The sequence below is a fragment of the Cricetulus griseus genome, chromosome 4, assembly GCF_003668045.3.
Source record: "Cricetulus griseus strain 17A/GY chromosome 4, alternate assembly CriGri-PICRH-1.0, whole genome shotgun sequence".
NCBI lineage: Eukaryota > Metazoa > Chordata > Mammalia > Rodentia > Cricetidae > Cricetulus > Cricetulus griseus.
The window spans coordinates 169824981-169846602 of record NC_048597.1 but is presented as its reverse complement, the minus strand read 5'-3'; the positions used below and the strand labels follow the sequence as shown (position 1 = coordinate 169846602).

The window sequence follows — 21622 nt, the reverse complement described above, 5'->3', positions numbered from 1 at the left end:
TTGATCCCAGAGGCCACAGGATAGAAAGAGAGAAATGACTCCTGCAAGCTGTCCTCTGTTCTCCACACATAAGCTGTGTCCTCTGACACACACCCAGTAAAGGAAACTATTGAAGTCTGAGAGTTTGTTTGTAGTGAAGCACTCCATCTTTTAAGGGAATCTGAGCCATAGACAAGCTGAATGCTCAGTTCCCATCCTTACAGTTTTGTTTCCACCTCAACACAGGCCGTTTTACATTAGCATCACGATCCCCAAATTGTTGAATTTTTTTTTCTTTTTTGCCACAACTGGAAATAGAATCCAGGATGAGTGTTTACTGCCTCTGAGCTACAAGCTGTCAATACCCAGAGTCTGTGTTTTGATTGAGCTCTGACTGAAGGGACTTTGTCAGGAAATGTTTTCTTTCAAGGAGGACTTCTGTGTTCCAAGTTGCTTGTGTCTCTTGGTTTTGAGAATATCCATGGTTGCTTTTATACTTGAGTGACATTTTAGCTAGGTATAGTGTTCCTGGGTCACATTCTTTACTTCAAATGTTGTACACACTGCTGAATTTATTCATAAAAAAAAAAAAAGCCGAGGGCCAAGGGAAAATAGATTTTCTTTTTCTGTGTGTGTGTAAGCATGTGTGCAAATGTGTGTGTGGGGGGGTAAGCATACCCATACATGTACGTACATATGGATGTGAGAGGTTGACACTGGCTTTCTCCTTTCAATAGTCACTTTTCTTTTTAAGGCATGAACTGTTGTGCCAGAATCTCGGAGCCGAGAGACCAACCCAAGGAGTCAACACTCTGATGCAAAAGCAAAAAGTTTCTTTTTTTATTTCAAGCTGGCCACCTAGGATCTCACTGCATGGCAGGCAAATGAGATGCCAACCAGATAAAAGGAGAAGCTTTTAAAGGGTCAGACCATAAGGTTGAAGGCCACAAATTTCAGAGTTTCCATGGTTACTTCAGGTCATACAAAGTACAGGGTAAAGCAGTAGCTATATATTTTAAGTGAGATACATTTGAGTGAGATAAGACAGGGCTTGCAGGGTTACAGGGTCACAGGGTCTGTCAGTGATCCCCTGGGCTTGAGGGTCTTTACGACCAGCAATTAGCAAAGGAATGTTAACTGGAGTGGTGGGCAGTTACCTCCCCTTCTCTGAGAGCAGGGGATCAGGCACCAGCCATGGCACTCCTGATTTAAGGAGTTAAATTTTCCTCCACCATTAGATGTTCCCTTTTCAGGGCCCAAGTTCTTAAACGTTTATTAATTTTATTTTTTTAATTTTATTTATTTATTATGTATACAACATTCTGCTTCCATGTATATCTGCACATCAGCAGATCTCATAACGGATGGTTGTGAGCCACCATGTGGTTGCTGGGAATTGAACTCAGGACCTCTGGAAGAGCAGTCAGTGCTCTTAACCTCTGAGCCATCTCTCCAGCCCACGTTTATTAATTTTAATTTCTGGTTCCTCAGAACATGGAGCTCATCCTCTGGATAGATTGGAGATCCAAAGTCAGGTCCTCCATCTCAGAAAAGGGTACCTCCTTTTCTGTCTCAGTGCCCAAAGATGTTTTTTATTATTGAAATTTGTTAATTAACCAATGTCTGGCTAGTTTTATGTCAACTTGACACAAACTAAGAGTCACTAAAGAGGAGGGAGCCTCAACTGAGAAAATGCCTCTATAACCTTGGGCTGTAGACAAGACTGTAGGACATTTTCTTAATTAGTGATCAGTGTGAGAAAGCCCAACCCATTGTGGGTGGTGCCACTCCTAGGTTGGTGGTCCTGGGTTCTACAAGAAAGCAGGCTCAGCAAGCCAGGAGGAGCAAGTCCATTAAGCTGCACCCCTCCGTGGCCTCTGCTCCTGCTCCTGCCCCCAGGTTCCTGCTGTGTTTGAGTTCCTGCCCTGACTCCCTTCTGTGATGAACAGTGCTGTGGAAGTGGAAGCCAAATAAACCCTTTCTTCCCCAAGTTGCTTTGGTAATGGTGTTTCATCGAAGCAATAGAAACCTAAGACATCCAAGTTGTCTTGATGGTGAGCATTTTGTATCCAGTTATTCTGGACCTTGCCAGACACCATCAGTCTAAAACTTCTGTGACAGTTTCTTCTGTCACTCTTCACTTTCTGCCTTCTTTTCCTTTCCCTTGCTTTGCTACCACTAATACCACACTTTTTAGTTTATTTTTAAGGGTTTTCTTACTAATAACCTAACAATATCACTACATTTCGAAGGGAACTTACTAAACATCATTTGAGTGGGCAACCAAAATTAGAGCTGCCATATACAGGCAAAGCCACAAAATAGTCATTTTTACAACTTACTTGATAATTCCAGAACTGCTTGTGTCACACAGGGAATCATTGTCTATTTTGTATATCACCAGATTCTGTTAATGTTTAATGATGTGTTTTGTAACAAATGCCTGGCATGGCATATCCTACACTGCAGACATACTCTGCCAAAGCTGTTAAGGTTAGTGTGGTATTTCAAGATGGGCATGAGTGAACGGCAGAGTTGGCTGTTTTTATATGTTACTTATCTAATAGAGTGGCATGCTGTTGTCTTAGTCTCTTACTAAATATCTTTTTTTGACTCATGGCCTTAACAGATTATTTTGAATGTTCTTTTTTATAAAGATGTATTTATTTATTATGTATACAGTGTTCTGCTCTCATGCATGCCTGCAAGTCAGAAGAGAGCACCAGATTCCATTATGGATGTTTGTGAGCCACCATGTGGTTGCTGGGAATTGAATTTTGGAGTTCTGGAAGAGTAGCCAGTGGTCCTAACCTCTGAGTCATCTCTCTACCCCGATTTTGGATAGTGTATTTTGCCATTTTGTTTAGTGAAAATAGATTAGACTTAAGTAAAAATAACTCAATCACTGTGCTCATCTAAAGAATAAAGTTTGTATTATTTCTTTGTGTGCATGACTCTGTATGTGTACACATAACTGTGTGTGTACATGACTGTGCATGACTGTGTGCATGTACATGACTGTGTGTGTACAGGACTCTGTGTACACATGACTGTGTGTATGTGTACATGACTGTGTGTATATAAATGACTGTGCATGACTGTGTGTCTGTGTACATGACTGTGTGTACATGACTGTGTGTGCATGACTGTGTGTGTGCATATATAACTATGTGTGTGCCTGATTGTGTGTGTATATATGTGCATGACTGTATGTGTGTTTGTAGACTGGAAGTTACAAACTTCCAGTTAGTGTCTTCTTCAGTTGCTCTCCACCTTACTTTTTGAGACAGAGTCATGGAACCATGGGATCCCTAATTCAGCCAGACTGAAAGGCTGCAAACTCCAGGGATCCACCTGTCTGCCTTTCCAGGCTGAGATCACAGATGTGGGCCACCATGCCTTGCTTTTTATTTGGATGCTGGGTATCCAAACTCAAGCCCTCTTGCTTGTACAGTAAACACTTTACCAACTAAGTATTCTTCCCAGTCCCCAAATTCACTTTCTTTCTTGCAACATTTATTGGCAAATTTCGTTAATATTTATCAGTATGTAATTATAATGTATAATTACAAAACTCGGTGAGTTTTTCCCTCAGTCCTTTAACCTTGTTCAAAAAAATTGGGTGTTCTTTATTACCATGTGACAGATGTGAGGCGCTTTTGGTTGTGATCGTGAAGGGTACAGTTTCCACACTTCGTCTTCTCCTTTGAGAATTACAGAGTGGAGGGACTGGGGAGTCTTGACTGGAGCAGGAGGGACCAAGATAGGCCAAGCTTTGGATAGTGTTTCAGACCAGCAATAACTGGGCAAGAATGAAGACAGTAGCAGTGATGTGACAGGTGAGGAGCTGGAATTTTCTGTTACCATCTTTTTGTCTTATCCTCTGCCACACATAGCTGACCTCATAAGGCTTTTGAAGTAGATGAAAGTAGATTCAGTCAATAAGAATTACCGATGAGGGCTGGAGAGATGGCTCAGAGGTTAAGAGCACTGGCTGCTCTTCCAGAGGTCCTAAGTTCAATTCCCAGCAACTGCATGGTGGCTCATAACCATCTATAATGAGATCTGATGCCCTCTTCTGGAATAAAGCCATACATGCAGACAGAGCACTCATATACATAAAATAAATAAATAAATCTTTTTTAAAATTACTGTTGAACTGTTATTGGAGGCATCTTTGATGATCCCATAGTCTCTGGCTTGAGAATGGTGATGCCATTCACAGCCATAAGGATGTCAGGAAGAGCTGGCGGACCCAGCTTGCTACCTACTGAATGAATAATGTGCCCAGTGTTTTAAGCCTGATCATTTGACTCTCAATACTCTTCTAGTTCCGTGCTTGTTTTAATAAGTGCTGACTGGCTGAGAAAAATCTTCATTGCCTTCCTCCCACAGATTTTTCAAACATTCCTTAGCTATTTGGTTCATCATTTCCTACATAGGACATTTATAATCATTTGACTAAGTTTTTTAAAATCTCATAATTAGATTTAAATGCCTTTAAAACATTTATGCTATCTGCTTTTTTTTTTTTTTACTTTTATCTGAATTTATTTTATGTTGAATTTATTCCCGTGCCATAAGTTTTTGTTTCTTCAGTTTCTTCTGGGATATCTTTTTCTTCTGTGCAACCTCCTCTTCTGGCTTTGGAACAGTATGTTCCTTTTCTGTGGGGATCTTCTTGATGTGGCAGGGGGAGCATATATACCAGTTAATCCTGCTGGGAACCCTGTAAGTTCGTCAGCACATCTTAGGGGTTTTGTTTACCTGGATGTGTTCAATGACCAGAGAATCTATGTCTAGACCCTTATGGTCAGCTCTACTCTCTGCATTTTTAAGCATGTGCAGCAAAAATTCAGCACTCTTTTTTTTGGCGACCAGCCCTGTGTCCAGCCCTACTGTTTGGCCTGAGCTAACCTGCCAACTCCGTCATTATACCACCAGAATGGCACACATTGCTTCTTTAAAGTGACATCTTTTAGATATTTGGTGGCTTTTGGATATTCATAGCCTTGATGTCCTTCCTGGGCAGTTTCATGGGTGTTCTTAAAGTGAACCCTAAGATCTGAACCTCTTAACTTGCATGATTTTGTGGGGTTTTCTGGGTCGAGAGAGTAGGGAACCATCTTTATAGATCACCTCAGGCCACCTACAGAAAGAGCCATATTTGCTATCTTGAGAATCAATAATCTTACAATATTTAGTCTTTCTAATCAGAAACTTCATCTACTTTTCTGGGCTTTTAGAATCTTTCTTATTTTAAAATTACATTTATCAAAAAAATTACATTTATCTGCCTCTGCCTCCCACGTGATGGAATTAAAGGTGTGTGCCACCACCACCCAGCTCATTTATCTATTTATTAATATTTTTAAGTTTTCATACAATACATTTTGATCATATTCCCTCCCCTTTCCCAACTCCTTCTAGATCTTCCTCCCTCCTCAACCAATTGTGCATTCTCTCTCTCTCTCTCTCTCTCTCTCTCAAAAAAAAAAAAAGAAAGAAAATCCAACAGAAAAAATGAAGCCATGGAATCTGTTTTGTGTTGGCCAACTACTCCTGAGCATGAGGCCTGACCTGAAGTGTGCTTCAGATACCCTGTGTCACTTCATTGAAAAAGACTAATTTTCCTCTCCCAGAAGCCATCTCTTGCAAGTGCTTCTTGGTTAGGAGTTGGACTCTGTGCCTTCTTCCTGTTCTCCATGCCAGGACATTTTACTAATTGATTGTGTGCTTATGCCTGTGTGTATTTGCCATGGCACAGATGTGGAGGTCAGATGTCAACCCAAAGAAGTTGTGAGCCTTTTTTTTTTTTTGACACATGAATCACATGAATTGTAGGGATCTAACTTGGGTGGTCAGCTTTGATGACTCATCTTTATCTACTGAGCCATTTCACTGGTCCTACTTTTCTGCTTTTTAGACTTATTTTTATGAGTTTTTGCTATTTTCTTCATATAAATCTTACATATTTCTTGCTAGCATATCTAAGTGTTTTGTAACAGTTTTGGATTAGTGTTGAGAATGGGACCCCACCTACCCCAATTTGTTTTTATTTCCTTTGATAGAATAGAATTAAGATCTCTCTCTCCCTCCCTCCCTCCCTCTCCTTCCATCCCCTCCCCCTCTCCATCTATTTCTGTCTCATTCTTTCAATTCTGGTGTAATATAGTCATTTTGCTGAGTAATTTCTTGTTGACTCAGTGGTGTTTTAGTTAATTCCTTTGTATATTCTAGGAGGAAGTACCTGGCCTTTTGCTCTTCTGGAGACACAACTCTCTGTCTTGACTAAATCTAGGTTCTTGGCACAGAACCCTGTGTAGGTGCCCATCTCACTGCTGCCTCTTTCATAGTGCCAAGCACACAGTCTGTCCCTTAGAGGAGGGGGAAGGGACCACTTGGCTAAAATCATTCCTGGGTCTAGGTGGCAGCCCCTTGATGAATTACCATGATTCCTGGTTATCCCTAGCCTTCAATGATAGTTAAGGGCTTTGGAAGTTCAGTGACCTGCAAATGGCATGGGCCTGAGTTACAGCCTTCTCTGCTTCATTGCTGTTTACCTCAGTCTGGCTCTATCTCTGGTAACAGGATATTATTATTATATATTATATAATATATAATATATATTATATCTCTCTGTTATTGAGATCAGACTCCATGAATGGAAGAGCTGCATGCTTGGGGCTATTCTGTTCCTACACTCTGGGCTCTCTGGGAATCCTTTGCTGTCTTGGAATAAGTCTCCAGTGTCTGATCAAGTGCCAAAACATCATCACTTTGAGTGGTCTGGGGAGGGTGAGAGCTGATGAAGCAGAGGACCAGGGTCTGACCAGAAGCTCTCTGTTGATAGTTCCGGATCATGGTGGTCCAGGTAACCAAGGCCAACATGACCCCAGGTAAGGCGTTTCCCCAGATCTCAAGTGAGCTTTTTCTTTACATTACAGAATATCTTTAGAAGTAGCTGAAAGTGTTGTTCCTGGTAACTTTTGAAGCAATAGCATTACAATGGTTAAGAACTTGGACCAAGGCTGCTTGCTACCTGGCTCCTATGTTAATTTCCTATTGCTGCTATAACAAATCGACACAAACTCAGGAATTTACAACAATGTGGATCCCTAATTTTGTCCCTCTGGACTTCAAATGTTTGAAATGGGTCTGAGATGAAATCAAAGTTCCAGCAGAGCTTGGCTCCCTTGGCAGACTTGGAGAATCCATTTTCTGGCTTCTGTGCTGCCCATATTCCTTGGTACACCTTCCCTTCCATCTCCGAAGCCAACAGGAGATTGTCACTCCAGCCTCTGCTCCCATCAGGTTTTCTCTCAATCTCCTGCCTCCTTTCTTTCTTTTATTACAGCTCTTGAGATAACACCTAGATAACTCAGAATAATCTCTCAATCTTAAAATTCTGTTTAAACAATCTTTTTAAAAGATTTATTTATTTTTTGTTTTGCCTGCCTGTATGTATATATGCACATGTGTGCTTGGGACCCACAGAGGTAAGAAGAGAGCCTCAGATCTCCTGGAACTTACAAACATTGTGAGTCACCGTGTAGGTGCTGGGAATCAAACTGGGATCTCTGCAAAAATACCAAGTGTTCTAAACTTCTGAGCTGTCTCTGCAGCTCCTAGAATCTCAAGACTCTTAATTTAATTACATATTTAAGGTCCCTTCACCTTGTAACATATTCAAAAATTAGATAGAATGGGCTGGAGAGATAGCTCAGAGGTTAAGAGCACTGACTGCTCTTCCAGAGGTCCTGAGTTCAATTCTCAGCAACCACATGGTGGCTCACAACCATCCGTTATGAGATCTGGTGCCCTCTTCTGGTGTGCAGATATACATGGAAGCAGAATGTTGTATACATGATAAATAAATAAATAAATAAAATCTTTTAAAAAAATAGATAGAATGACTATAATAAATGCTGTGAAAGTCTGTTAGCCTATATACTAAATTGATTAATAAAAACTATATGTATATCATATAATGCTGTGATATACATTGTAGAACTGGAAAAATCCAACTAATTAGAATATCTATGACATCACACATTTACCATTAATTAATTTTTTACATATGTAAAATAGTAAGATAGAGATATGCATCTAGCAATCTATTATTTGTACTCTATTTCATAGAGAGAAAGGCACCCTTACATTAGGCTAACATGGATGTGATGTTATTAAATCACTGTGCACATCAGTCAAAAAATAAAAAGGAGAGAGAAGAAAGGCAGAAAGAAAATGCACAAACAGGGAATCACGTGAGTGTTTGTCAAAGGGGAGCCTGTTGAACTAAACAATTGTCCATGTAGCTACAATGGAGCTATTAAAAAGAATACATTAGCCCCGTCCCTATGAACCTAAAGGAATTTCCTGAATGAAAGAGTAGTGAAGGAAGTTAACAGGTAACTGTAGTATGATTTTATTTTTTAATAACAAATATTATCCCTTCACATTGTTTAGCTGTAGTCTTGGTTTCTTTTTCTTCATCTGTGGAATATAATAAAAGCACCCTGCCAGTGCTTGCAAAGGTGGAGTGGCATGCCTGGCAGGTGCTTCCGAGTTTGAATGTGGAGAGGTGAGAAGAAGAAACCTTCCCATGCTCAGCTGAGGCCTGAGCGAGCAGGGCGGGGTCAGAGATAGTGTTAGGGGATGTTAAGAAATGGCGGAAAGTGATTATTTCTTCATGTATGTGTCTGCGTTGCAGACATGTGTGGAGAAATTGTTACTGTGGTAGTTTGTTTACTTTTTTAAATGTGTGTATGATTGTGCGTGCACTGTGCTATGGCACGCATGTAGAGGTCAGAGGACAGAAGTCAGTTGTTACCTTCCACCATATAGGTTCTGGGGAATTAAACTCAGGTTGTTAGGCTTGCTTGAGAGCACTTTTACTCCCTGAGCTTGCTGGCGCTGTGGTAGCTTTTTACTGTCTGGTATTCTATGCATAGATCCAGTATCATAACCATCCATAGACACTGAGTAAGGAAAAGCATAAACTGAGACATAGCATGTCCGAAGTGGGTCTTTCGTGTCCACAGCATCTACTGCCGAGGCTGTTCCAAGCCTCTGTGTTGCGCATGCGCGCTCCTGGACCGGGGCCACAACCATCTCCAGTGCGACATTGGCGAGGAGATCCAGCAGCGGCATGAGGAGCTGGGCACCATGACGCAGGCGCTGCAGGAGCAAGACAAGACCTTCGACAATGCTCACGCGCAGATGCGCTCCGCCATAGGCCAGCTGGAGCAAGCACGTGCAGACACTGAGGAGCTGATCCGAGCTCGTGTTCGCCAGGTGGTAGAGCATGTGCAGGCCCAGGAGCGCGAGCTCCTCGAAGCGGTGAATGTACGCTTCCAGCGCGACTACCAGGAAATATCTGGTCAGCTGGGCCGCCTGGAAGCTGTGCTGCAGCGCATCCGCACTGGTGGGGAGCTGGTCAAGAGGATGAAGCTCTATGCCTCCGACCAGGAGGTGCTGGACATGCACAGTTTTCTGCACAAGGCACTGTGCCGCCTGCGCCAGGAGGAGCCCCAGAATCAGAAAGTCCAACTGCGAACCAGTGGCTTCGAGGAGTTCAAGACGTGTCTGCAGGACCTCATGTCCTGCATCACCCAGAGAACAGGTAAGTGCTCAGGCCACACTTGCGGACAGCTGGTTTGACATGGGTCCATGCTTCACTGTTGCCCCCAGGGGAAGGCGAGACAGAAAAGATGATCTCCATTTGATTAGGTTCCAGAGGGCAGAATAAAAGGATATAATGATCTGGTGTGGCAGGCACCCGGAGGAGGCACTTTGCTAACTTACAAGACGCTATGGAATAGACGTGACTTACTTAATCAACCTTGGGGAACGTGAAAATTGAGAAGCTGCCTAGCTGAGAACCAGATGTGGTATCCCTGCAGCCCACTCCCGGGGCCTCTTAAGTTCCCTATGCCCAGGAGAAGAGAAGTCAACTGGAGTGCAAGGAGAGAAGGAGGCTCAGAAAACCTAGCAATGGGGTACTTGGTCAGACACTGAAAGGAAGAATTTCCCTAGAACGAAGCAGCCAACTCCCAGCCTCTAGGTCCTGAGTACTGAGTACCGGCACTGAGCTCTTAGGTTCATCTTGCTTCTCTCCATGTTTCCTGATGATTCTGCCCTTCTTCATCCCAGAGAGCTCTCTCCCTGTCTGCAAGTCCCACCTAACCTCTTTCTGCCTAGCTATAGACCATTTAACTCTATTAAACCAAGGAGAGCGAGCAACACATCTTCGCATTGTACAAAACGATTATTCCACAATTCCCCAAAGGTGAAAAGATGTGCACTTGGGATTTAAAGTCAAAGGTATCACCCCATGCTACCTTCCCCTCTCTGTTCTTGTTGGGTTCATGCCTACAGCAACCAACTCCAGCTCCTCTGTGGAGACATGATCAGTAGCGAATACCCAGGAAATGCAACAAGGAACCCCTCCCTGTCACTGTCCCAGCCCAGAATCCTCCTCATTAGGCTGCCTTCATGCTCTCTGTTTTGTTTTGTTTTGTTTTCAGATGAAGCGGTAGCCAGGAGAGCCAGCCCACAGCCAGCTAGTACTCCCAGGGAATCTTCGGACCTTGAGCAGGTGAGAGGAGTTTGATGTGTGAGGAGAAGTGTTAGGCAAGTGGTTGGGAGTCCGGATGTCCTGTGACAGCAGGGAAAATGCCTGAGGGGGGACAGCAAATGACTGAACTGGAGCTCTCAGGAGAGTGTTAAGAAAGTGGTGAGGAAGGGTTGGCTGGCATTCCTAAATGCCTCAGTAGCTCTTGATGGGCCATAAGCTAGTTCAGGAGGGGTCAGACCCAGGGCTGGGCAGGAAGTGAAGGAAGTAAATTTAAAGAATGGTCCTGATGGATGTGACACAAGGATATCCCTGAAGCTCACACTGAATGTGTGAGCCATTTTCTGAGGCTGGCATAGGTGGACCTCCACCCCTACCCACATGGTTCTTGGATTTAAGGCTAGCTAGGAGTCAGAGCTCAATCCCACAGATTCCAGGGCCGTCATATGCCTAAAGCCTACAGTTTCTCAGGATGGGAAGACATCTTTAGGTGATCTTATTTTGGTGCCTTTGGGGACAGGAAATTGATTCATTCTTAGGTGGTACTCCTTCCTCTGACTGCTCTGAGTTAGTGTTTCCCAGGGTAGAAATGCACAGGCATCCATTCTCCTCCACCTACCCTCGTAGGCATGGCTCCCTGCGGCAGGATCAGCCCTCTCAGTTCCTTCCTGAGCCTGCCATCTTTCTCCTCCCTAGCTTGGTCAGTCTGTTGTGTATATCTGCATGTTAAGATGTAGGCCCAGGATCAAGCAGATCTTCTGGTGGGCAATAAGGGTATTAAGCCTTGAGGTGACCCATGGGCAAGAGATTGCTGTGGGCTACAGCAGTCGGGAAAGGCTTCCTGGGGGCAGGCAGGACTTGGAGAATTTTAGAGCTACAAGAGAGCATGGAACCACAGCCCCTTGCAGAGATGCACACCCAGAGAGACTCAGCTGGGAAGCATTTTGGACTTGAAGTTTGCTCTGCATCTGGGTGATGAGGGTAGGACTCCAAAAAGAGGTGGGTAGCAGCGTATGGGCACAAAGGTCAAGGAGGCAGGCCTAGACCTATCTTAGGGTAATATGACTGCGTCAGTCCTGTCAGGAGAGGCAGCTCTGGCCCTCACAGCACTGCCTCAGAAGGGATTTGTGATTTTAAAACTCTAACCCAGTTCTTCTCAACCTTCCTAATGCTGCGGCCCTTTAATATGGCCCCTCAAGTTATAATAGCCCCCAACTACAAAATTATTTTCGTTGCTAACTCATAACTGTAATTTTGTTACTATTGTGAATTGTAATGTAAACATCTGTGTCTTCCAATGGTCTTAGTCAACTCCTGTGAAAGGGTCCTTCACCCCCAAAGGGGTCAGGACCCACATGTTGAGAACTGCTGTTCTAAGACAACCATAAATCACCTGTGACTTTCCCCTCTTACTGTCTTCTGCTTCTTTAATGTTGGTGATTGGATGTTGAGGGAACAGAAGCAGAGGCACTCATCCTTGTCTACAGGGAGTTCCTGGCCTAAGTAGAATGACAGCCAGCACTTTCATAGCTATAAAGGCAAAGATAAGATGCTTAAACTTTTTGCTCTTGTTCTGAGGATCGAATCTGGGGCTTGGCACATGGTAGGCTTTACCATTGGACTGCCTGCCCAGCCTCATATATAAGTTTGCATTTGAACATCTACCTTTAGTACTTTTTTTTGGGGGGGGAGTAGTACCTAAGAGTAGAATTGGTAAGTCATGTGGTAATTTATTTCTTTTTATGTTATGTGTATAAGTGTTTTGCCTGCAGGTAAGTGTACCATATGTGTGCAGTGCCTGCAGAGGCCAGAAGAGGGTGTCAGGTCCCCTAAAACTGAGGTTACAGATGGGTGTGAGCTGCCATGTGAGTTCTGGGAACTGAACCCCGGTCCTTTGCAAGAGCAGCCAATGCTCTTAACCTCTGAGCCATCTCTCCAGCTCCCTTTTCACTTTTTGAGAAACTGCCCCTGCTTCCATTTTGATATAGATACTCAAAACACTGAGCACCAAGTCTGACCTGGAATAGTAATAAAACTGTGACATTCATTAGCCATCTTTATCACCCCCACTAGTGGAACCCTCTGTGTACTACATACTCTTTTAGATATGTTGAAGGTGTTTGGCCCGTTTCAGCCATATCACCATATGAAGCAAATGTTATTATCCCATTTTTTGGAAGGAGACTGAAGTCCAGTGAGTTTTAAATTATCCCAATGTGTAGCAGCTGCTGGACAGAGTTAAGACTTGGGGTTAGTGTCAGGCCCTGTCTGTATTAGCCCCACGTTGAGGGGCCCTATGTTGAAGACTGATGTTGGTGGGGGGGGGGGGAGCTGCGATCCGAACAAACCGAATGGCCCTGGGTCCATTCCTGAGTCAGGGAGTGTGTGATGAGGGAAGACTAGCTATCCTGGTTAAAGAAAAGACAGAGACATAAGATCATATCAGGAGGGCAGTGAGTTAATAGTCAATGTGCCCAGTTTATTCATACATCATCTTAAGTAACCATCCAAAGGTGGGGACAATGGCAGAAGACATCTATTATCTTGTATAAACGGCAGATAGTAATTACTTCCCTTAATCCTAAAGACACTCATAGCTGCACATACACTTGGCTGTCAGGCACGCCAGACCAGCACATATCACTAGCCTTAAGGATGAGTGTAAAACTCACCTTGGCCTAGGTCTATTGTTATTTAGATAGGAGCTATTCACCACAGAGGCCAGGATATCCTGCAGCCATTAGCTGACATCTTAAAAACAATAGAAGTCCAGGCTCTCTGAACTCTACTGTACTCTGCTGGGTAGAGGCAAGCTCTGGGAGGCTGGGCTTGGATTTTCTCACTGCTGCAACTCCACCACTGTTGAGGTGCTGCTCTCAACAGGAAGCAGCTTGTCTCTAGAGGCATGCAAGCTAGGCTAGTTGTCAGGCATGTTCTGAGGAGTTGGCCTTGTGGTCCCTGAGGTGTCTTCCTGCCCTGTCAGGAAATTGAAGTGGTGCCTGGGTACCAGCAACCCAAGGTCAGAAGGAGGTGACATCATGGAGGGTTCGGGAAAAACTACTTGTCCCAGACCTAGAAGCTTATAAGTGAGGCAGATTGTTAGGCCCAGGGTCCCTGGCCATTTCTGACTTTTTGTTACCTGATTTTACAGCCCAATGAAGTACAGAGGGAACTGGCACAGGCCCTGAATATGTCTGAGACCCACTCTGTGGCTGTGGTACAGTCAGTGCCTGGAGCACAGCCTGTGCCAGTGTATGCCTTCTCTATGAAAAGCCCCACCTATAGAGAGGTAAGTCCTCCTACTCAGCCCAGCCTCATCTGAAAGGGTCAGACTCCAACCAACAGTGAGGCACAGCTGGATGAGAATCTGTGCCTTCCCAAGGTCTTTATTTGCTCAGATTGTGCCCCGTGTTCTCCGTGTTCTCCGTTGGCCTGGGATGCTCCCCTCCCAATAAGCCTGAGCCACTCTCAACCCAGTTGAGATGCTGACACAGCCAAAGCCATGAGGTCAACAGAGATCCTTGGTCAGTGTGCATGGCAACCCAAAAGAGTTTCCTGTTTGCAGAGATATGGTCACCAAGGCCAAAGGAACAGGAGCAAAACCATGCCACAAGCCCCTGGCACTCACCTCAGGGTCCTCAGCCCAACAACACTGGAGACACCTGAATCACCCCTATAACTCTCCACTGTGCAGGAGGCTTCTCAGACAGTCACCCCCAGGAAGAGGAAGTGCTGCCACAGGAATTGCTCTGGGAAGATCATCAAGGTGGAGTCCACAGAAGAGAATGAGGACAGGTTGAGCACTAGCTCCCCTGAGCAGCCCAGGCCCAGCACTTCCAAGGCCATCTCACCTCGCCATGTGGATGGGCCTGCCAACACTGATGAGAGTCCAGTCCTAGAAGAAGACACCCTCCTGCTCACCAGCAACCTTGTTACCAGTGACACAGGGGAAGCAGGTAGGGAGATCAGGCAGGCTGGTACTTGGGTAAGACCCTCATTCCCCCATCTCACATTCTAATCCCACATGGGCACTCAAAGTCACCAGGATTCCCTTGTACACATTACTCTGAGCTGCCATTGAGTATGGTGGAGGTCATTTACACTGTACTTTGCTGTGATTCCAGTGTGGGACACCTGAGGACCTATGCCCTAGTTCTGACTCCTTTCCTTCAAACTCGGCCAGTGCCAAACACTGTGCCTTAGAGATATATACACTCCATCTCCTCCTGATGCACACAGGTCAGGGCATCTGTCACCTCCAGCTTACAAGGACTCTCCTGGGTGGCCACTTCTCACCCCAGCCAGTGGACATTTCAGGAAGGACTTAATGCCACCACTTCCTCTCCATTTCAGAAGAGCCAATTGTGGTGATCAGCAGCTCAGAAGACTCAGATACTGAGAATCTGGTGAGTAACTTGGAGTTCAGCCTAGGACTCCTGCCTCCCCTCATTTAAAGCCCCAAAGGCTGCAGTCACAGCAGGTGACTCTCAGGCTCATCTGGCACATGGGAAAATTTCCAGCAAGGCAATAAAAAGCCTCTAAACTGTACCAAGGAGAGTCTGCAAGTAATGACTGCATGTTTATTGAACCATAGCCCTCTCATGGCATCAGGCAAGAGTGCCTCTGAAATGCTTGCTAGACTGCTTCCTTCAGGACCTGGCTGTCCTCTGGAATATCCGAAGCTCTTTTCTAAAAGCTTCCTTATATATTTTCTATCTGCTAAGTTCTCCATGAAAGCTGGACAAGAGTTTATTTCCCGGTTAATCAATGAGCCAGATATAGTGGTTCACTCCTTTAATCCCAGCACTTGGGAGGCAGAGGCAGGTAGATATAGATCCCTGTGAGTTCAAGCTTGGTCTAGTCTACATAGTGAGTTCCAGGACAGTCAAGGCTATGTAGAGAGATCCTGTCTGAAAAACAAACAAACAAAACAACCACAGCATCAGTGAGTGAAGGCTAGTGATGGATAGAGGTATCCATGGGTAACAAATAATGGACAGGGGATGTCTTCTTTGCTTTTCTGTGACCCCATGACAAAGACATCTTATAGAGGAAAGAGGTTGTTGGGATTTATAGTTTCAGAAGGTAATTCCATGACCATTATCATGGCAGGAAGATGGCAGCAGGCAGGCACACCTGATCCACAAGCACAAGTTACAGAGAGAGCTGCCAACTGGGAGTGACATGGGCCTTTGAAACCTCAAAGCCCACTCCCAGTGACACACCTACTCCAATAAGGCCACACCTCCTAATCCTTCCCATACTGTTGCTCCAACTGGGGTCCAAGTGTTCACACATCTGGGTTTTAGGGGGAACATTCTCATTCAAACCACCACAAGAGCACGTGCAAGATTTTACTTCATATTAGAAAACTTCCTGAAAGGCATCTTATGATGACTCTTCTGGGCCGGGAGGTATGTCATTAGAGACTTAGGCTCTTAAGCATCCAGAGAAAGCAGAGTTCTTTCTAGCCCACAGTCTGAGATTGTGTTGGAAAATATTCTGAGCCACCAGATACCACTGCAGCAGCCTCTTCACCAACCCACTCCTCCCAGCTGAGCACCCAGAGAGCCTCCCACCCACATTGGACCTCCCACTCCAACAGGGCCTGCAGTCTACCTCAAGGCGCCTGCCAGCCACCAGCTTGGTCTTCCCATCATCCCACTGAGAAAGCTGCCGGCTCTGACTCCGAGTCTTCCGGCCAGCCCACCACTTGCCAGAAGTATGCTGCGATATCCTCTATCAGATCTTCATTTTCTCACACAAAGCAAGGAGAGCCACCTGCCTTCATCACACCCTTGGTGGTCTATACCCCCCAGGGATATTATGCCCTGACACAGGCCTCCTCTTGTAGCTCAGGCCACCACCCCTGCCACCGTAGGTCTTCCCGGGCACCCTGCTGATGCCTACACACAGAGGGTGTCAGCACTCTGCTGAATGTACAGAGACTTCAGGACTCTCCCAGGGGCTCCCCCGATTTTAACCAATGGCTCTGAAACTTACCTTTTCCCACTTGCTCCTCGTGGCTTCTCAGCTTAATGCTTCTTCTGTGAGTGTTGCACAGGTAGCACATGTCCTCAGAGATTCTAACAAAGCCGCATGGAGAATCCCCAAGTTCAAGTCCCACCTTGAAGTCTTTGAAATTTCATTACCACCACCCAACCCACCCAAGAGGCCTCATCCCTACCAGTCCAGGCCTAGGCCCTCTATCAAATGGGTCTCTGAGAACCTGAGTTCTTCCCTCCTCTGTGGCTGTTTGCCACCCCATCCCACTATCTGCAATCTTGTGGCCAGATATCCCTGCAGACTCTCCATCCCAAGGCCTGGCAGGTATGACTGCTCAATAAATACTTGTTAAATGATCTCCGTTGTGAACCCTTATTCTATAGCCATCAGATTCTGTGTAGAATCTTCCCTGTGGGAGTGTTTGTCTTCGCCCTGTATGGAACTTAGCTTTTCTCTGGAGGAGATTATGGCTGTCTTCCTTCCACACTTATGAGCATCCAAAGTGGGCAGCGGGACATGGCCTGTACAGTACTGATATTACCTGGGAGCTCTTCGGTTGTAACTAACCTTATCTTCCCAGTTTGTCTCGGACCCCAGCCCATAGGGGGAAGATAGGACCATCTGCCCCCTAGATTTCCTTTCCCCCTCATGTCTTGCTTTCTTCCTGCTTGATTTCAATGCCCGCTATCTGTCCTGTGCTCCTTGACATCAGAAGGATCTTCAGCCTGCCATTTCAGCTGCCAAGCAGTGATATGGCCACGCTGTGTTCCTTGGCACCATCTCTAAATGGACTGCTCTGACTCAGACCACAGCCACTTGTGCCTCAAGCCCTCAGACCTACCATCACCATCATCATCTCCCTGTACTTTGGAGGGAGGGACAGTGCTCCAGGGCTACCCAGCCACATATCCTTGCTGTGAGGCCTTTGTTCTGCCTTTCAATGAGAAGCTGTTCTGTAGTATCGGTCTGTTTGGGTGCCACCTTTTCCTAGTGATCCAGTGGGGGTCTGCGCCATCTTGGCCTGAAGCTCTGTCTGAGGAGAGAGACTGAGCAAGGAGGAATGCATTGGAAGAGCTCGCCCTTACATCAGGGTCACAGATTTGGAGCAGAAGTCAAGTCCTAGTCTCTTGTAGAGTCCATGAGACGAGAACTGTTGCTTAAACCCTGGAAGGGTAGTCAAGCCCTGTGCCTAGCCAGTGCCGCTGTTTGAGGAGTCACAGCAGAAGAGTTAGGTACTCTCACCCATAATTGTGACAGATGATCAGACACCTTGGCAGCAGAAGGACCAAGCAGGAAGGGATCCAGCTAAGGGGGCAGGCTGTGATAGACCTAACAATGATGACTGGCAGAGGAAGGGAGGCCCATGGGCAGCCACTGGTGCAGAGATGCAATCATGACACCGATGAGTGTGCATATCAGAGAATGTGAGTTGGGTGCTTGGTTGAGAAGGTAGGGCCTGTTTGCCTAAGAGCAGAGCTGCCTGCAGAAGGTCTGGAGCAGCAGGCAGAAGCAGGCAATCAGATGGCCTGGCTTCCTAATATCTTTGTTGTGTCTCCAAGGCCTTCAAGACTGCATGAGCTAGGAGTTTGTGTCTGTACACCCCAGAGATGCCTGTGTCTTGCTAAACTGAGGCCAGCTGTAGCTGAAGCTTGAGTGCTGAGAAAGTTCCCCAGGATCACAACTCTCACTGGGCACTAATGGAAGATACTAGATGGCTCCTTCAAGCTGGATGCCAGCTTCCTAAAGGATTTGGCTTGTGTCTGTTCAGCTGATGATCCAACATGGAATGAACCCCTATGTAGACCCAGGGTTCTCAAACCTGGCTATGCACTGAGGAGTTTAAACAATTGCAGATTACTGGGTCCCACTCCCTCAGACTCTAATTGAATTGTTCCATGTGCAGCCTGGACTTTCAGAGCTTTTTATGCAACTCAGGCCTGGCCAAAATCAAGCACCACTGAATTGGGGGATTTAGTTGCACATGTAGGTGAGAGGAATGTTCATTTGTTTTAAAGAAAGTGACATTTACATAGAGGGTGTTATACATGAGGGACAAGACAGGCTGGCTCTTGCCTCTGGGAACAGGGAAGGAAAGAGCTTATAACCCATAGTGACACTTAGGTTCCGCCATCCCATCCCTTGGGCTCTCATCACTCCACAGTTTCTTGAAGTATTTTGCTCTTCCCTTTGCTGTTCTCACTCCTAGGCCAACCTCTATTTTCTCAGCTCTATTCCCTCTGTCTCCACATCCCCTTCTTCCACCAGCACCTGTCTGTCTGTCTGTCTTCTCCCTCCCCCTGTCCTCCTTCACACCCTATTCTGGTTTTTGGAATCAGATGGAGGAGTGAGGGCTGCAGATGTGACCAGAGGTTGCCTTGCTGAGCCAGGAGGAAAAGATTCTGGTGCCAGATGCTCTGTATGCCCTCCTGTAGGCTCTCCTCTTTAGAAATGTCTTGCTTAAGTGGTCCACTCCTGCAGGCTGGTTGGGAGTTAAGAGAAGAGGTGAATAGGGAGTTTATAGCTGCCTAGCTTAAGTACTGCAGTGTTCCTCTGCCTTAGTGCATGGCTGATCTCAGAGATGGGGGGCGGGGGGAGGCAGGGCTGTGTCTAGGCTAAAAGGTAGACCCAGCCTTTCCTCCGGTTACAGCACAGAGGAAGGGAAGGAGGCATCTTGTTAGTGAGACACCCACAGGTTCCCTCAGAGAAGGCAGACTTAGAAATGAGGCTTCCTGCCATGTGGTGTGAAGATGAAGGCGCTAACCGAAAAGTCCAGCTGTGTGGCACTCCAGGTGTCCTGCTCTGGAAGATTGCCTTTGAGGCATAAAGGAACATCACCAGAAGGAGATGGGAGTCATTGCCAGGAGTCAGGTAGAAGCGCCTGGGGCCACAAAGGGGCTTTTGAAGTAATGTTTGAAGCTAGAAGAAGACCAAGGAAGATGAAGCCCGTGTGTCATGCCAGTGGCAGCAGAATCGACTGGGCTAGTGAGCCGGCTCTTCAAAGGCTGGCAAGAGTGAACATTCCCAGATCAGGGAAGGACAAGGCCAGGGTGGCTCAGCTCTGCCCCCAAGTCCACTTGTGAGGATAGACACATACAGACAGAAACCCTTCTCAGATACCTCTAGCTTGTGTCAAGTTAACAAAACAACAACCAAGACAGCACTTATGCTTTCTCTCAAGCCAGAGGCATTAGCTGGAGGCCACAGCGAATAGAGGTCTCAGCCCCAGGTGATAACTCCATTGACAACCAGAGCAGTCTGTAAGAAGACAGACCAGGGCCGTCTCTCGGCTCTGTCCCAGCAGTTCCCCATCTGTCCCATTTGGCCCTGTCTAATGTCCAAAAGTGACATGCATAGGATATTCACAAGCTGTGCTGTTAAGTGACTATGTATTATCCTCAGACACTCTAACCTGTCTGTAGCTCCAGGTCCTTGAGAAAATCTCAGAGGTAGAGAGAGCCCTTCCCATCCTTGAGGCCTAGGGCCTTTGAAATGGTGTTCCAGCCAGGACAACCTTGCCACTGCGCTGGAGAGCCAAGCCTTTTTGCAAGCCTGGGGTGGGTTCCTGAGCTCCAAGGCTCCTCAGTGCAGCTGAGGTATGGATGTGGAGAGCTGAAATCTCCAGGATCTGAGGCTCCGAGCTGCTCCCACCCAGACCCTCTCCCAACCAGGGAATGCATGTCCACCAAGATGTGGACGTCAAGAGGCCAAGTAGCCCTTCCTTTCCCTAAACTGAAAGACACCATGGGTCAATCTGGTTTTGAGGGCTAGGAAAGCCAGGCTCCTGCCCCTTCCAAAGAATCGCTTGGGGCTGTGGATGAGACTCCTATCTCGTTCTCATCTGTGCCATTTGTTTCTTCTGAGTCTGCTCAGAGAGGAAAAATTTGGAGCAGATACCTCAGTCCTTGCATACCTGAGGCATTGGCCCCTTCCCTGAGCCTCCGCAAGCAGGCACAACTTGCCCCACCCCACCCTACCCCATCTCACACTTCACATACTTGTGCCAACACTGTCCATAGATTCATACCCCTCACACGTGCATCCCACGTACACATCTGTACACACACCCATGCTCACCTGTATGGTCTTGCCCTTTCACACCTCCCTCTCTAAGGAGTGTGACCCAGTTCACACCTGCACACGCATCCCCTCTACTCTACCCTCTGGTGCACACAGATGCTCTTACTGTGCCAGCTTAGTAACATTCCTACATCTTCCTGTATGTGTGCACACTTGCTCTAGAGTGCAGGGTCATCTCACCTGGTCCTTCGGGCCTCTGAACTCCTGACCTATTGGCTTTTTTGTGTTGCAGTCCTCCCTCGAGCTGGAAGACAGCAGCAGTGAATCCAGTGACCTCCAGCTGGAGGGCCCCAATTTCCTCAAGGCATCGGACGAGAGCCTCGCTGACCCCCAAGCGGAAGACAGGGCCCTGGTTTTCTTTGACCTCAAGATTGACAGTGAAAGTGGGTTCCCCAAGAGCTACACCATCTCTTTTACATCATCTCTTTTTTTATCTTAGTCTCTGAGTCCTCAGGAAAAGTGCAGTTAGAGACACCTGGAAGGCTCCAGCCAGCCCTTAGCACTGACAGGCTGTGGCAGCCAGGTAGACAGAGGACTCTGACCCCACCTAGGATATCTGATGTTGCCATATCTGCCTAAGTGGAACGTGGGTATGGGAGGGAGATATGTAATGCCATCGGTTCACGTCTGACAAGACCTTCTCTATACAGAGAGTCTGGGAACAGTGTGTGAGCTCATTGCTGACAAGTAATCCACACTTGACCTTTGGCTACAATCACACATTTCCCCAAACAGGGCCCAGCCCACAAAGGGATACACAGGGAGGCTTGCAGAACCTAGATCTCAGGGAGTTGTGACTCCTCCTCTTAGAAGCCCCCTGTCTTCCTCGCTGTCATCCTTGCCCAGCCCCTCAGCTCTGACCCTTTGTCCTGGCTAACAGTTGTGGGCCCTGCCATTGTGGCTGGCCTACCAGACAGAAGCATCAGGTATTTGCATAGCACACATCTGTAGGCTTCAGGGGGAGACTCTGGGCCATGCCCTTAG

At 46.4% G+C, this 21622-nt stretch overlaps 1 protein-coding gene across 6 annotated transcripts in view; it reads left to right on the top strand.

Annotated features, from left to right (window-relative positions):
* Pml (PML nuclear body scaffold) overlaps positions 1-21622 on the top strand; it is a 33280-nt gene that overhangs the window by 8540 nt on the left and 3118 nt on the right. For 2 of the 6 annotated variants that reach the window (XM_027414918.2, XM_027414919.2), the window contains exons 3-8: positions 9024-9604; positions 10509-10579; positions 13707-13844; positions 14250-14511; positions 14909-14961; positions 20871-21021. In XM_027414918.2, the coding sequence (XP_027270719.1) occupies positions 9024-9604; positions 10509-10579; positions 13707-13844; positions 14250-14511; positions 14909-14961; positions 20871-21021 (1256 nt within the window). Of the gene's footprint in view, positions 1-9023; positions 9605-10508; positions 10580-13706; positions 13845-14249; positions 14512-14794; positions 14962-16026; positions 16919-20870; positions 21022-21622 lie in introns of those variants that run through there. The other 4 variants (XM_027414920.2, XM_027414922.2, XM_027414924.2 and 1 more) reach the window with 4 other exon arrangements.